Raw genomic sequence first — 13,927 nt, 5'->3', positions numbered from 1 at the left:
ATTTTACCTGAGTTAAGTTTGTTAAATTGTTGCTTCTCACATATTTAATATTTGTTTCTAGGAATAAGTTTGTTTCGTTTAATATGTTTAGTCACTGACTACTACAATTATGCATTATTGTCTAGTCCAACCTTTGCATGTCTATTTGCTGTGGTCACCACTGACAACTGAATGTATAGATATAATGGTGTTTGATCCTGGGCACTATTCTAGAACTGATTATTTTGTGTAATTGAGCAAAGAGGAAAATGTCAAAACCTCTTAGCAGAAATTCTTCTTGACAAGTTAGAGATTTACCTTGCAAATTCTAGAAAACTTGTTAGGAAACTCTTTTATTTCCTAACAGGTAAGGGGTTAGTAGACTAAATACACAGTAAATGTTTTAAAGGGTTTGTTTGCAGACACTTTTTAGCTTTCTTTGTTCTACAAACCACTTGCTACTAAGTATGTGCAGTTAAAATTATTCAGGGCAAGTGATCTTCAAACTCATTAACGCTTTGCAAAAAGTTCCAAACCCTCCAAGGGTCTACTTCCACTAATTGACAAAATGTAATTAAATGTTAACAACTTAATCTCTCTGTTGATGCCTTAAGTTTTTTTGCTTCTATATTGTTCAGATTCTGTCGTGCATTAGTGTATAACTCTGAACTCTATATGAAACACTAGTTAGCTTTCTTCACATTTTGGTCAGACTGAACAATCCTTCTGGGCCTGGGAACAAAGGTCACACCATTTGCCCCAGGCCCTGGAAAATATAAACAAAAGTGAATCAGGGCCAGGGGAGAAGCAAACCAGAGGAATGTGACTTTTACCTGAAGCTATAGTTGCACAATTAACCTCTGATATGCCAACTGACCAAACTTCTATCTGTCTGAGAAAATTTGTGACTGTTGTCCATCTTGGATGTAGCCTCTGCCAGGCTTTTGCACTGCCCAAGGTGTATCCTTTGAAGGCGTTTAATAAATACCCACTTTATTCTCTAACTCTGTCTAGCCTTTGTTCTAGGTAGCCAGTCCGAGGGATCGGTATTATGAAGAAAGCATTGATAAATGGAAAAATTCAGTTTAGGATTCCAGTCTTAGCTCAAACATAGGAAGTAGAACGTACTGAGGAACATCTAAAGAGTTAGAAGAGAGATTTTGGGTCTTGGGAATCCTTCTCTTTTAAAGACTCTTTTTTAGAGAGTTCACTCCCAACAGAGCAAAACACAATGTATTGTGTATGTTTGCCTGTACTTTATTTCCTACATCTTCACAGGTAGGAAGATGGTTTTTATTATGTAGTTATGACAAATACTGATTTAGAAACCACTATATATTAATATTGTTTTCCTGTTGGCAGATTCTTGAAAAATGTGACGAGTTACGCTTATTAAAATTGGAAAATGAAAAGCTCCTTTCTGAAGTAGCTGACAATGAAATGAGACTTAAACATATGTCTGAAGAAATTGAAAAATCAAAAGACAATCTCACAGATGTACAACTGAAATGTACAAAGTCTGATGAGGAATATGCAGCACTTAAACAGCTCCATGAAGAAATAGAACAAAAATACATAGCTGCATCAGAAACCAATGAACAAATGAAGCTCCAAATAGAATGCCTATCTAAAGAAGCACAAGAGTCTAAAACAATTTTGGATGATCTGAAATTAGAGGTCAGTGTCAGCTTGCTCCTTTTTACATATGAGACTTGAGGAATTAATTGAATGTGCTAAAGAAACTGTTTTGGAGAAATACTCTTAAAGGTGTAAATGACAATATCACTGGCTTCCTCTGGCATGAGTGGGTATTACTTATTCTGTGCCAGGAGTATATTGAAGGATTAGTCAGCTCAAATGGACTCTTTGTGGGCAAAGAAATATAATTGCTCCAGATTCTTCTGTAATTGATCTTTTAATTCTTCTTTTTGCATTCTTAAGTTATATCTTCATTATATAAGTTTTTTTTTCTATCAATGCTGCTCTCACCTACTCTATATATAAAGTCATAGAAACAAAGTTTCCTCATTGGGATTTGGAGACCTTTTAGAACATGAGTTCATTCAAACCAGAGAGAATCGCCACAGAAATTGGCCATTAGAATGGAAAAATAAATATTAAAATTTTTTAAAGAAGTGAAGCATACATATTTTTGACAAAGCTTTGGGCACTGCACTGGCTGTCATATTCCAGCTATGGTTTTGGTAATTCCTAAGCCATGCTACAGTTTGATGTGTATGTTTTAGTAAAACTTCTACTGCTAAGGAGCCATCACAGGAAGGTTCCTGTGACATGACATAAACAAATGCTTATTTATTGTGAGGAAGAGTATAAGCAGTGACTTACAGAGAAATAATGACTTTGCTAGCTAGCATCTTTCTTCCTTTTTAAGCTGATAAAAGAATCTGTGAGAACATGTACATATAATGGAGTTCTGCATTACAATGAAAGTATCTGTCCTTTTTCTTTGCAAACTAAAGCTCTCTAGCAAAATGAAAGAACTGGAAGAGAAAGAAGCAGAGCAAAAACAACTTCTTGAGCTAAGAGAAAATCTTGTTCGGGCTCAGCAGAAGTTAAACGAACTGGAACAATTAAAAGAGGAAGAAAGGATTAGTGAAGTGAGAATTGAGGCAAAAGATTTAGAGATGGAGGTAGTCTTGCAGAAGCTTACAGAATGTCAGGAAGAAATAAAAACTCTAACCCAGGAAAGAGATGACCTGAAGCAAAAAGGGGAGTTTCTCCAAGCTGAGACAGAGCAACTCAGAGAGGATATAAAGGACACTGTTTCAATGGTAGGAGAAAGACTTATGAACTATATTAAAATATTTGGGAGAATATAGGAGTGGGAGTTTGTGTGGTCATTTTTAATCAAGGAATGCTTACTAATATTACAAAATACATGTATTTTCTTTATGGATTTTCTCTCTTGTATTCTAAAGAACATCTTGGCACATGAGGATCTGAGAAATACACAAAATTCTCTGAAGGAATCCCAGAAAACTGTCAAGAAGTTGGAAAAAAGTATTTCCGAAAAAGAATCTCAGATTCTGAGTGTTGAAGAAGCACTAGGGAAAACCATTCAAGAACTCCAAATACAGGTAAAACCTTGTGCAATAATTAAAACAAGCCCATTAATCTGCTTGTAGTCTCTTCTGCATGTCCTTAAAAACTTTTTAGGCTCCTGATAGCAAGTGGGCAGGAAAAGAGTACTGCCTAATCCAAGTCTTGACCAGCTGTTGCTGTTTCTGTAGAGCTTCAAGATGTATGTACAGTCAAATAAACCTTTGTTTAACTGTGTGCCCTATGGTTGTGGATTTGAGTGGTGGCCTGGGATGGGAAATTAAAGAGGAGATGAGGGTTACTTAAGTGTAGAAATGAGGCTGCTTTATATTTAAAATAGAAATTCCATTATTTATAACAGTCCCAATGAGAAGTATAACACATGATTGTCAATGGCAGCTCAGATCTCAACATACTGCAGAAGGCTGTTATAAATACTGTAGAAGAGAGACTCAAACAAAACTTTGGCATTTAATTTTATATTGAAAAATGCTGTCTTTGTGTATTTTTAAATAGATCTCAGAAATGACAGAAGAAATGAAAATCATCACATCAGAGAGAGATCAGCTGGCTGAGGAGAAATCAGGAAGTAATAGCTGTAGAGAAAGTGATCAGCTTCAGGTGCAAAAGGAACAAATTATTTTGCTTACACAAGAGAACCATTCATTGCAGGAGAAGCTGGACAGTTTACTTGTGAAAAAAGAGGAGTTCGGGGCAGGAATTTTGGTAATTATGCTAAAGCTGTAATGGGAAGCTTGCTTACTTAAACTTTTGCTTCAGTGAAGTATTTGCAAAACAGGGTGCAGAAAAGGGTCGTGGTACTTGACTGCACCTCATAAAACTCCAAGTTTATTATGGTTTACTTGTGCTAGAGGCCACCCATAGTGTTTATATAAATATATATAAACGTCTATTGGGAGAATGTCTATAAATAGAATATTAACTTGATACAGGATAGTTAGGATCTGTTCTGATTTGCACAATAATGTTCTATAATTAAGTAGATGAAGTTAAAAACTGCTCATCTGAAAAGGGTGGTTTGGCTCTTCTAAAAAGCATAGGTAGAACTGACTTTTTTCCTGACACTGAAAGAGACATTGTAAGCAACACTTCTTGTAATTGGATGAGCTGATTACACTTCTGTGTGTGTGTTTCATAGCCGAGCCTCTGATTGTTGTACATACACAACCTGTCAAAGGTGTCAGATAAGTTTTTCCTAAAGCTGCATCCTGAATGTGTTTATTTGAATCTCTTACAAAATAGATACCACAGGTTCAAGGACAATCTATGGAGCAAGAGTTATTTCTTCTGAGAGAAGAGCTGAGCCAGGCACAATGGAAATTGCATGAAATGGAGGAAGCAAAGGCCAGTGAATACCAAAGGGAATCTGAAAAAATGGAGAGAGCAGATGTTATTCCAAAACCACATATCTCCCAGGAAGCCAGTACCCAAACAGAAAGAGATGATGATGAGGATTTTAAAATGCAACTGGAAAATCTCCATAATGAGAGAGACCAGCTAAGAGAAACTCTACAGGAGACAATCAGCAAGGTAATAAAAGTAGTTCTCTTCCCACAAGAGAACAGCTTTAGTAGATTTCTTAGCTTTTGCAAGTGTTATTCAGGTGTTAATGTACTTTAATTGTGTCCAAAGAACTCTGAGATGCAGGAGGAGTTGAGATGTACTCGTGAAACTCTTGGACAACATCAAGAGAAGATTGTGGAGCTGAAAGGAAGCATTTCAGAGAAAGAAAACCAGCTCTCAAAGGTGCAAGGGGCATTGAAGGAAAAAACTGAGGAACTGCAGCAGAAGGTCAGAAGCAGTTTTGTCAAGAAAATTAAAGATTCTGCTGGGTTTGGCAGCCCATGTCTTCTGCAAACTTCCTTTTCTAGGGCTCAAGTACATCTAATAAGGAAACCCATTATTTATAACTAAATATCTCTTGGTGCTGAATGACTGAATATTATTTATAATCAACAATGTACTTTAACCTCTCTCCAATTTCCTAGTCCATTTTTATGCATTCTAATAATGTAAATTGGCTATCTAATTCTGAAGATCCTTGAGCAGCATTAGGAGAGCTTAGCTCCTTCTATAATTTATTACACTGTTAGAAATTTGTTCTTTGCTTTTAGTTTTCATGACTGAAGCTCGTGTGGCTTGTAGGCTTCATTTTAGCATATTGTGATGTCTCGTATGGATATAGCAACTGAGGCATGTTTATGAATTTTGGATGTCTTGCATGTTTTTCCACATTTTACTTTTGCCTTCCACTGAGATAGCAGCACTGACATTTGATTGGCTTTTCAGCAAAATTTTGTCTTTTTTGGCTTACTATAGCAGGAAGCCTTTGGGGGTATCTTCCTTAAAACAATCCACTTATAACAACCCATATGCACAGACAGTGCTCCTGAATGATGATCCAACAACACTCTTCAATCCAAACCTCACTGGTGGCACAAGAACATTTAGGAACTTCTAGTGTTACTGGTTGTGTTTTCTCCAAAGCATCAAATAATTTTTGGTCTTGCAAGAGGTGATTATAAATACCAATACTGGCTTGGATTTGTTCTTTCCAGCTCACTGAAGTCACTGAAAACCTGACTCGTGTCTCAGCTGAGTATGGCAACCTCCTGGCAGAAAAGCAACAAACTGAAAAGGCAATGAGTGAGCAAGTGTGTCAGCAGCTTGAGAGAATCACTTTACTTAACAAGGAGAAGGATGAGCTTCAGCAAATGGTAGAGACTTGTAAAGAAAGGGAAGAACACTTGTTACAGGTTCAGAGGCAGTCCGAGATTTTGAAGGACAGCCTAACAAGCAAGGTGAGGACTGTTGGTGTTTAGTCACTATTATATATTCTGACATTTTTGTCACTGGTGTGCCAAACTCTTTCTCCATATAAATCCCAGTTAATTTTTAATTCTCAGAGCATCATTTTTATGGTTGGTAAACAAAGATGAACAAAGGCAGTGAATTTTGTCTCAGTTTTACTTATCTATAGTAATGACATTGTCTATTGGTCTCAGCCTTGTAACCCGTTGGATTGGTCCAGCTTTAGAATGAATGTGAGTTTATCATATGTATGCATTTTTAATTAGAACTTGAACGTGTCTTCAAACTTTTAAAAAGGCACTGTGTAGACAGCATGAACTTAACTGTGTTTTGAATCCTTGGTGCTTTACACACTCTGAATATCAGGTTTGGTTTGGAAGATTTTCTACTTTGGTTTTAGTGGTTTGATGCTGAGAACACTGTAGGAGAGTGAATAAAACAAAACTTTGGCATTTAGTTTTATACTGAATTGATAAAAATGCTGTCTTTGTGTATTTTTTAAATAGATCTCAGAAATGACAGAAGAAATGAAAATCATCACATCAGAGAGAGATCAGCTGGCTGAGGAGAAATCAGGAAGTAATAGCTGTAGAGAAAGTGATCAGCTTCAGGTGCAAAAGGAACAAATTATTTTGCTTACACAAGAGAACCATTCATTGCAGGAGAAGGTGGACAGTTTACTTGTGAAAAAAGAGGAGTTCGGGGCAGGAACTTTGGTAATTATGCTAAAGCTGTAATGGGAAGCTTGCTTACTTAAACTTTTGTTCAGTGAAATAATTTGCAAAAGACTCTGCAGAAAAGTTGTCTTACTTGACTGCAGACCATTAAACAGCAATTTTATTGTTTACTTGGGATATAACCCCTCCATATATTTAAATATGGACATCTGGTACCAGAATGTGACAAATGTTTTTCTGTAAGTAAAATATTGACTTGATACAGGATGTTTATGTTCTACATTGATCTGCACATGGATGTGGTTCTTATAATCAAGTAAGCTGAAGCTAAAAATTGCTCATCTGGAAAGGGTAATTTTTAGTCTATGTAGAACTGACTTTTTTTCCTTTTTCAGTGTAAGGGACATAGCAACCAACACTTGCTCTAACTTCATGTGCTGATTGTACCTCTGTGTGTGGGTGGATCTATACATATATAAAATGTAAACTTCAAAAGAAAAGTAATGTATATGAAGTTATTTTAATATTGAAGAGGCCATGGACAGAATTCAAGTAAATAATTTTCTGGGCGTACCTAGCATTTTATACTGCTGAGACAAAAAATACAGATAAGGTCTCTATTTTTGAGACGGGAGAGGTTTGTTGCGGGGCTTTTGTTACTACTATTCCTCTCTATGCTAAAACTATGACAGTGAAATTCTACTTCTGATAACTTCTTTTAGAAATTCTAGCTTCAAGTTTTATTTTTGAATGTCTCTCGTTTCAGGAAATTTAAATTGAATATGGACTTTGACCAAACTTTAATACTCTAGAAAAGTACAAATCTGTCTAAAGCTGTGTTGCTGACTGTTGTACATAAACAACCTGTCAAAGGTGTCAGATAAGTTTTTCCTAAAGCTGCATCCTGAATGTGTTTATTTGAATCTCTTACAAAATAGATACCACAGGTTCAAGGACAATCTATGGAGCAAGAGTTATTTCTTCTGAGAGAAGAGCTGAGCCAGGCACAATGGAAATTGCATGAAATGGAGGAAGCAAAGGCCAGTGAATACCAAAGGGAATCTGAAAAAATGGAGAGAGCAGATGTTATTCCAAAACCACATATCTCCCAGGAAGCCAGTACCCAAACAGAAAGAGATGATGATGAGGATTTTAAAATGCAACTGGAAAATCTCCATAATGAGAGAGACCAGCTAAGAGAAACTCTACAGGAGACAATCAGCAAGGTAATAAAAGTAGTTCTCTTCCCACAAGAGAACAGCTTTAGTAGATTTCTTAGCTTTTGCAAGTGTTATTCAGGTGTTAATGTACTTTAATTGTGTCCAAAGAACTCTGAGATGCAGGAGGAGTTGAGATGTACTCGTGAAACTCTTGGACAACATCAAGAGAAGATTGTGGAGCTGAAAGGAAGCATTTCAGAGAAAGAAAACCAGCTCTCAAAGGTGCAAGGGGCATTGAAGGAAAAAACTGAGGAACTGCAGCAGAAGGTCAGAAGCAGTTTCGTCAAGAAAATTAAAGATTCTGCTGGGTTTGGCAGCCTATGTCTACTGCAAACTTCCTTTTCTAGGGCTCAAGTACATCTAATAAGGGAACCCATTATTTATAACTAAATATCTCTTGGTGCTGAATGACTGAATATTATTTCGAGCCAACAATGCACTTTAACCTCTCTCGGTTTTCCCAGTCTTTAAGTTTTATAATTCTAATAATGTAAATTGGCTATCTAATTCTGAAGATCCTTGAGCAGCATTAGGAGAGCTTAACTCATTCTTTAATTTGTTACAGTATTAGGAATTTATTCTCTACTTTCTATTTCCATGTCTGAAACTAGTGTGGATGGTAGGCTTCATATTAATATATAAGAATGACTCCTATAGAAATGGATACAGTGACTGAGGCATGTTTATGAATTTAGGATGTCTTGCATGTTTTTCCACATTTTACTTTTGCCTTCCACTGAGATAGCAGCACTGACATTTGATTGGCTTTTCAGCAAAATTGTCTTTTTTGGCTTACTATAGCAGGAAGCCTTTGGGGGTATCTTCCTTAAAACAATCCATTTATAACAACCCATATGCACAGACAGTGCTCCTGAATGATGATCCAACAACACTCTTCAATCCAAACCTCACTGGTGGCACAAGAACATTTAGGAACTTCTAGTGTTACTGGTTGTGTTTTCTCCAAAGCATCAAATAATTTTTGGTCTTGCAAGAGGTGATTATAAATACCAATACTGGCTTGGATTTGTTCTTTCCAGCTCACTGAAGTCACTGAAAACCTGACTCGTGTCTCAGCTGAGTATGGCAACCTCCTGGCAGAAAAGCAACAAACTGAAAAGGCAATGAGTGAGCAAGTGTGTCAGCAGCTTGAGAGAATCACTTTACTTAACAACGAGAAGGATGAGCTTCAGCAAATGGTAGAGACTTGTAAAGAAAGGGAAGAACACTTGTTACAGGTTCAGAGGCAGTCCGAGATTTTGAAGGACAGCCTAACAAGCAAGGTGAGGACTGTTGGTGTTTAGTCACTATTATATTTTCTGACATTTTTGTCGCTGGTGTGCCAAACTCTTTCTCCATATAAATCCCAGTTAATTTTTAATTCTCAGAGCATCCTTTTTGTTGCTCTCAAACAAACATGAACATGGGCAAAGGGTTTTGTCTAACTTTCTTTACTGGTATTTAGTAATAATGTACTCAGCTTGTCTCAGCCTTGTAACCCGTTGGATTGGTCCAGCTTTGGAATGAATGTGAATTTATCTGGTGAGTGCATATTTAATACAAAAATCAGTACTTGAACATGTCTTCCAACTTTTAAAAAGGCACTGTGTAGACAGCATGAACTTAACTGTGTTTTGAACCCTTGGTGCTTTGCACACTCTTGAAGGCGTAAAGGGCACTGAAAGACAAAACGGAGGAACTGCAGCAGAAGGTCAGAAGCAGTTTCGTCAAGAAAATTAAAGATTCTGCTGGGTTTGGCAGCCCATGTCTTCTGCAAACTTCCTTTTCTAGGGCTCAAGTACATCTAATAAGGAAACCCATTATTTATAACTAAATATCTCTTGGTGCTGAATGACTGAATATTATTTATAATCAACAATGTACTTTAACCTCTCTCCAATTTCCTAGTCAATTTTTATGCATTCTAATAATGTAAATTGGCTATCTAATTCTGAAGATCCTTGAGCAGCATTAGGAGAGCTTAGCTCCTTCTTTAATTTATTACACTGTTAGAAATTTGTTCTTTGCTTTTTAGTTTTCATGACTGAAGCTCGTGTGGCTTGTAGGCTTCATTTTAGCATATTGTGATGTCTCGTATGGATATAGCGACTGAGGCATGTTTATGAATTTTGGATGTCTTGCATGTTTTTCCACATTTTACTTTTGCCTTCCACTGAGATAGCAGCACTGACATTTGATTGGCTTTTCAGCAAAATTTTGTCTTTTTTGGCTTACTATAGCAGGAAGCCTTTGGGGGTATCTTCCTTAAAACAATCCACTTATAACAACCCATATGCACAGACAGTGCTCCTGAATGATGATCCAACAACACTCTTCAATCCAAACCTCACTGGTGGCACAAGAACATTTAGGAACTTCTAGTGTTACTGGTTGTGTTTTCTCCAAAGCATCAAATAATTTTTGGTCTTGCAAGAGGTGATTATAAATACCAATACTGGCTTGGATTTGTTCTTTCCAGCTCACTGAAGTCACTGAAAACCTGACTCGTGTCTCAGCTGAGTATGGCAACCTCCTGGCAGAAAAGCAACAAACTGAAAAGGCAATGAGTGAGCAAGTGTGTCAGCAGCTTGAGAGAATCACTTTACTTAACAAGGAGAAGGATGAGCTTCAGCAAATGGTAGAGACTTGTAAAGAAAGGGAAGAACACTTGTTACAGGTTCAGAGGCAGTCCGAGATTTTGAAGGACAGCCTAACAAGCAAGGTGAGGACTGTTGGTGTTTAGTCACTATTATGTATTCAGATGTTTTATTTCTGATATGCTAAATATTTTTGCAAACTTTTTGATTATTAATTCTCAGAGCACCATTTTTATGGTTGGTAAACAAACATGAACAAAGGCAAAGAATTTCATCTCAGTTTATTTACTGATATTTAGTAATGACATTGTCTATTGGTCTCAGCCTTGTAACCCGTTGGATTGGTCCAGCTTTAGAATGAGTGTGAGTTTATCATATGTATGCATTTTTAATTAGAACTTGAACGTGTCTTCCAACTTTTAAAAAGGCACTGTGTAGATGGCATGAACTTAACTGTGTTTTGAATCCTTGGTTCTTTGCACACTTTCTGAATGCCTGATATTGTTTCAAAGTCTTGCTTTTATTTCTTGTCAACTCATGTTTTCATAGTGTTTGCTTTTGACCTTTTCACCTGTCGGTCTTTTCCTTTGTAGATCAAAGAGTGTAATTGAGGATTGTTTCAGTTTAGCAAATCTTACTCTTCAGTAGAGGGAATATAAATATATTGTCCATTTTTTATGCTCATCTTCTATTTTAATTTTCTGGTGATGTAGGCATAGGTTGTTTGCCTTTTCCTTTGATTCCTCTTGCTTTACAGCAGACCAAAGTTGACTGATATAGACTTTTTTGGGTGTCATGCTATTCCTCTTCCTTGTAACTTTTTTTCTATGTTTTTAGAACACTAAAATTATTTTTAAACTTTTCTTTATACTGGTGAGAATTTTAGTAATTAAAAATTGTGATTTTTGTATTTGATACAACTGATTTGACTACTTTATACGGTGTATAAAGACCATGACCACCAAATTGTGATTTGTTTTTCTCTGCTGTTCTCTGTAGATTCATCAGTTAACTGAGACCCTAAATAGTGTATCATGTGAGAAGGACCAATTATTAGCTGAAAGAACTAGTCACTCTTTACAACTTAAAGAACAAATCTCATCAGTTAATCATGAAAAAGATGAGCTAGAAAAACTTCTTCAGGTTGTTAAGTCTGAGCGGGACCAGCTCAAGACAGAATTGCAAAGAAATTCTGAGATGGTGAGTGTTGCAATTTGCATACCTGAGTTACTCAGAACTTCTGGTCTCGACTAGTACTTAAATATGTGTGTTTTAATTTTAGTGTGTTGAAACAAAGGCAAAACTGGAAGATGCTTTAGAACAACTGAAGCAGAGAAACCTGAGCAATATGTCCATTCAGGTAAACCCAGTGGATATTGCAAAGCAGGTGGCTGATGGCAACTTGAAAGAAAAAACCTTGAAAATTAAGGTAAGTGTTTTTCTCTGTTTGTTTTAAGGATGCACATAGGAACTTAATGACACTTGCCATGGAGCATAAGCCTTTTGTGCATTATGTGTAAAGTGGTTTGCATATCTTGCTAAGGTGCTGCATATCATGGGATCAGTTGATTTGCTGTTGTTGTTCAGGGATTGCACATCAATTTAATGTTCCCAGAATATCTCGCTTTCATTACTGTCCAGCCACCCCAATGAAAATAACTAGTCATGTAGGATTATAGAATCATTCAGGTTGGAAAAGACCTCTTAGATTATAGATTTCAACCCTTAAACCAGCACTGCCATGATCACTGCTAAACTGCGTCCCTAAGTGCCAGATGTACACATCTCTGAAGTAACTCCAAGGATGGTGATTCCACCACTTCCCTGGGCAGCCTGTTCCAGTACTGGACAGCCTTTTCAATCGAGAAATTTTTCCTAATAACCAGTCTAAACCTCCCTTAGTGCAACTTATCACATGTTACTGGAGAGAAAAGGCCAACCCTCACCTGGCTACACCCTCCTGTCAGGCAGTTGTAGAGTGGTAAGGTCTTCCTGCAGTCTCCTTTTCTCCAGGCTAAAACACCCGCAGCTCCCTCACCCACTCCTCACAGGACTTGTGCTCCAGATTCTTCCCTAGCTCCATTGCCCTTCTTTGGACATTGCCCAGCACCACAATGTTCTTCTTGTAGTGAGGGGCCCACAACTAAACAGAGGATTTAAGGTGTGGCCTTGCTAGTGCTGATCCCTTTCCTAGTCCAGCTGGCCACACTACTCATGACACAATCCAGGGTGCCCTTGGCCTTCTTGGCCACTGGGGCATATGCTGGCTCATGTTCTGCCAGCTGTTAACCAGTACCCCCAGGTCCTTTCGTGCTGGGAAGCTTTCCAGACACTATTCCCCCAGCCTGTAGGACTGCATGGGGGGTGTTGTGACCTGGCAGTTTCCTTTGTTGAACCTCAAACAGAAGCATTTTGCCACTCTGGTTTTGTAAAATCCCACCCACATCCTCCCTTCCATTATTCCCCATCAAATACTAAATTGATGTCAAATAAACTATTTTCATTGAAGTGCTTCTGCCCTCAAACGAGGAATTCCTCAGACCATTTGAGTATATTTTCACACAGATATGAGAAGTGCAAGTAACCTGCTGAAAGCCAAAATAAACCAGGATTTATGAATGTGTATTTTTGCATATAGGTAAAGCCTTATAAAATAAGGCCTTGTTACCCTTGTAAAATCATGGCTCAGGCCTGCTACTTTGGCTAAGTAGCAGGGAACTATGGGTGAGAGACCCAGCTGGAATAGGGGTACAGAGATGTGAGACACGTGCTGCGTGACTGCCACATGTCCCCATTGTGGTGTATGGTGGTTGGTTGACTTGGGCTTGTTGTGCCTTAAAGCTGTGTAAACTGATAACTGGCTAACTGCTTAAAAAGGCCTGGGTTTTGCAGCAAAGGGCTCTCCTTTGCACTGCCTGGGGACTCTGTTGCTCTGTATTGTCACATCTGGCACCCAAAGAAATAAAATTACAATGAAAAAGTAAACTACAACCAACAGCAAAGCCCTACAAACCCAAAATACCAAATTACAATGCAGAAATAACTACAACTCAACAAAACAACTCCTTACAACCCTCAAACTACAAAGAGCAGAGCTTAAACTCTACTACAACAACATAGAACTTTATTTATGAACCACAAATCAACAGAAAACAAAATACCAGCACAGCTTATAAAGTTAAATCATAATGAAGTTAACATCAGCTGATCCTTTTAAGAGCACTCTCCCCTTCTGACTTCTGTAGTAGATAGGATCTTGTCTGCCTCTTCCCAATGTTCCAGTGTTTTTACTGTGAGGTGAAGAGTTAAGAAAACTGGTGAATCTTTATTCTTTCGAGTAAGAACCAGTGATGATGGGGGTATCTCAGGGTATTATTTTAAAATGCATAACATAGACAATTAAACATGATTCTGGAGTTGCAGTTTACTGGGTCTTCAAGCCTGTAGCATTACTGAGCTTGCTCACTGCTCGTTCACAGCTTCCTTTTCATGGCATAGTGCTAGGACCCACTTCATGAGCCCTTTCCTTCAAGAAAGGGGAAACAGAGAAACCTGGGAGTCC

The 13,927-nt window shown here is 37.6% G+C and overlaps 1 protein-coding gene across 1 annotated transcript in view; it reads left to right on the top strand.

Moving 5' to 3' along the window:
- Positions 1-13,927, top strand: part of CENPE (centromere protein E) — a 39,016-nt gene that overhangs the window by 15,105 nt on the left and 9,984 nt on the right. Inside the window, exons 23-35 of the mRNA XM_053974965.1 lie at positions 1,342-1,656; positions 2,460-2,771; positions 2,919-3,077; positions 3,556-3,765; positions 4,303-4,590; positions 4,693-4,851; positions 5,619-5,861; positions 6,378-6,587; positions 7,487-7,774; positions 7,877-8,035; positions 10,248-10,490; positions 11,365-11,565; positions 11,648-11,794. Coding sequence (XP_053830940.1) covers positions 1,342-1,656; positions 2,460-2,771; positions 2,919-3,077; positions 3,556-3,765; positions 4,303-4,590; positions 4,693-4,851; positions 5,619-5,861; positions 6,378-6,587; positions 7,487-7,774; positions 7,877-8,035; positions 10,248-10,490; positions 11,365-11,565; positions 11,648-11,794 — 2,934 coding nt within the window. The remainder of the gene's footprint in view (positions 1-1,341; positions 1,657-2,459; positions 2,772-2,918; positions 3,078-3,555; positions 3,766-4,302; positions 4,591-4,692; positions 4,852-5,618; positions 5,862-6,377; positions 6,588-7,486; positions 7,775-7,876; positions 8,036-10,247; positions 10,491-11,364; positions 11,566-11,647; positions 11,795-13,927) is intronic.

Source organism: Vidua macroura, chromosome 4 (assembly GCF_024509145.1).
Source record: "Vidua macroura isolate BioBank_ID:100142 chromosome 4, ASM2450914v1, whole genome shotgun sequence".
Classification (NCBI taxonomy): Eukaryota; Metazoa; Chordata; class Aves; order Passeriformes; family Viduidae; genus Vidua; species Vidua macroura.
Note: the sequence above shows the minus strand (reverse complement) of the source record. Positions and strands in the feature narration are given on the sequence as shown.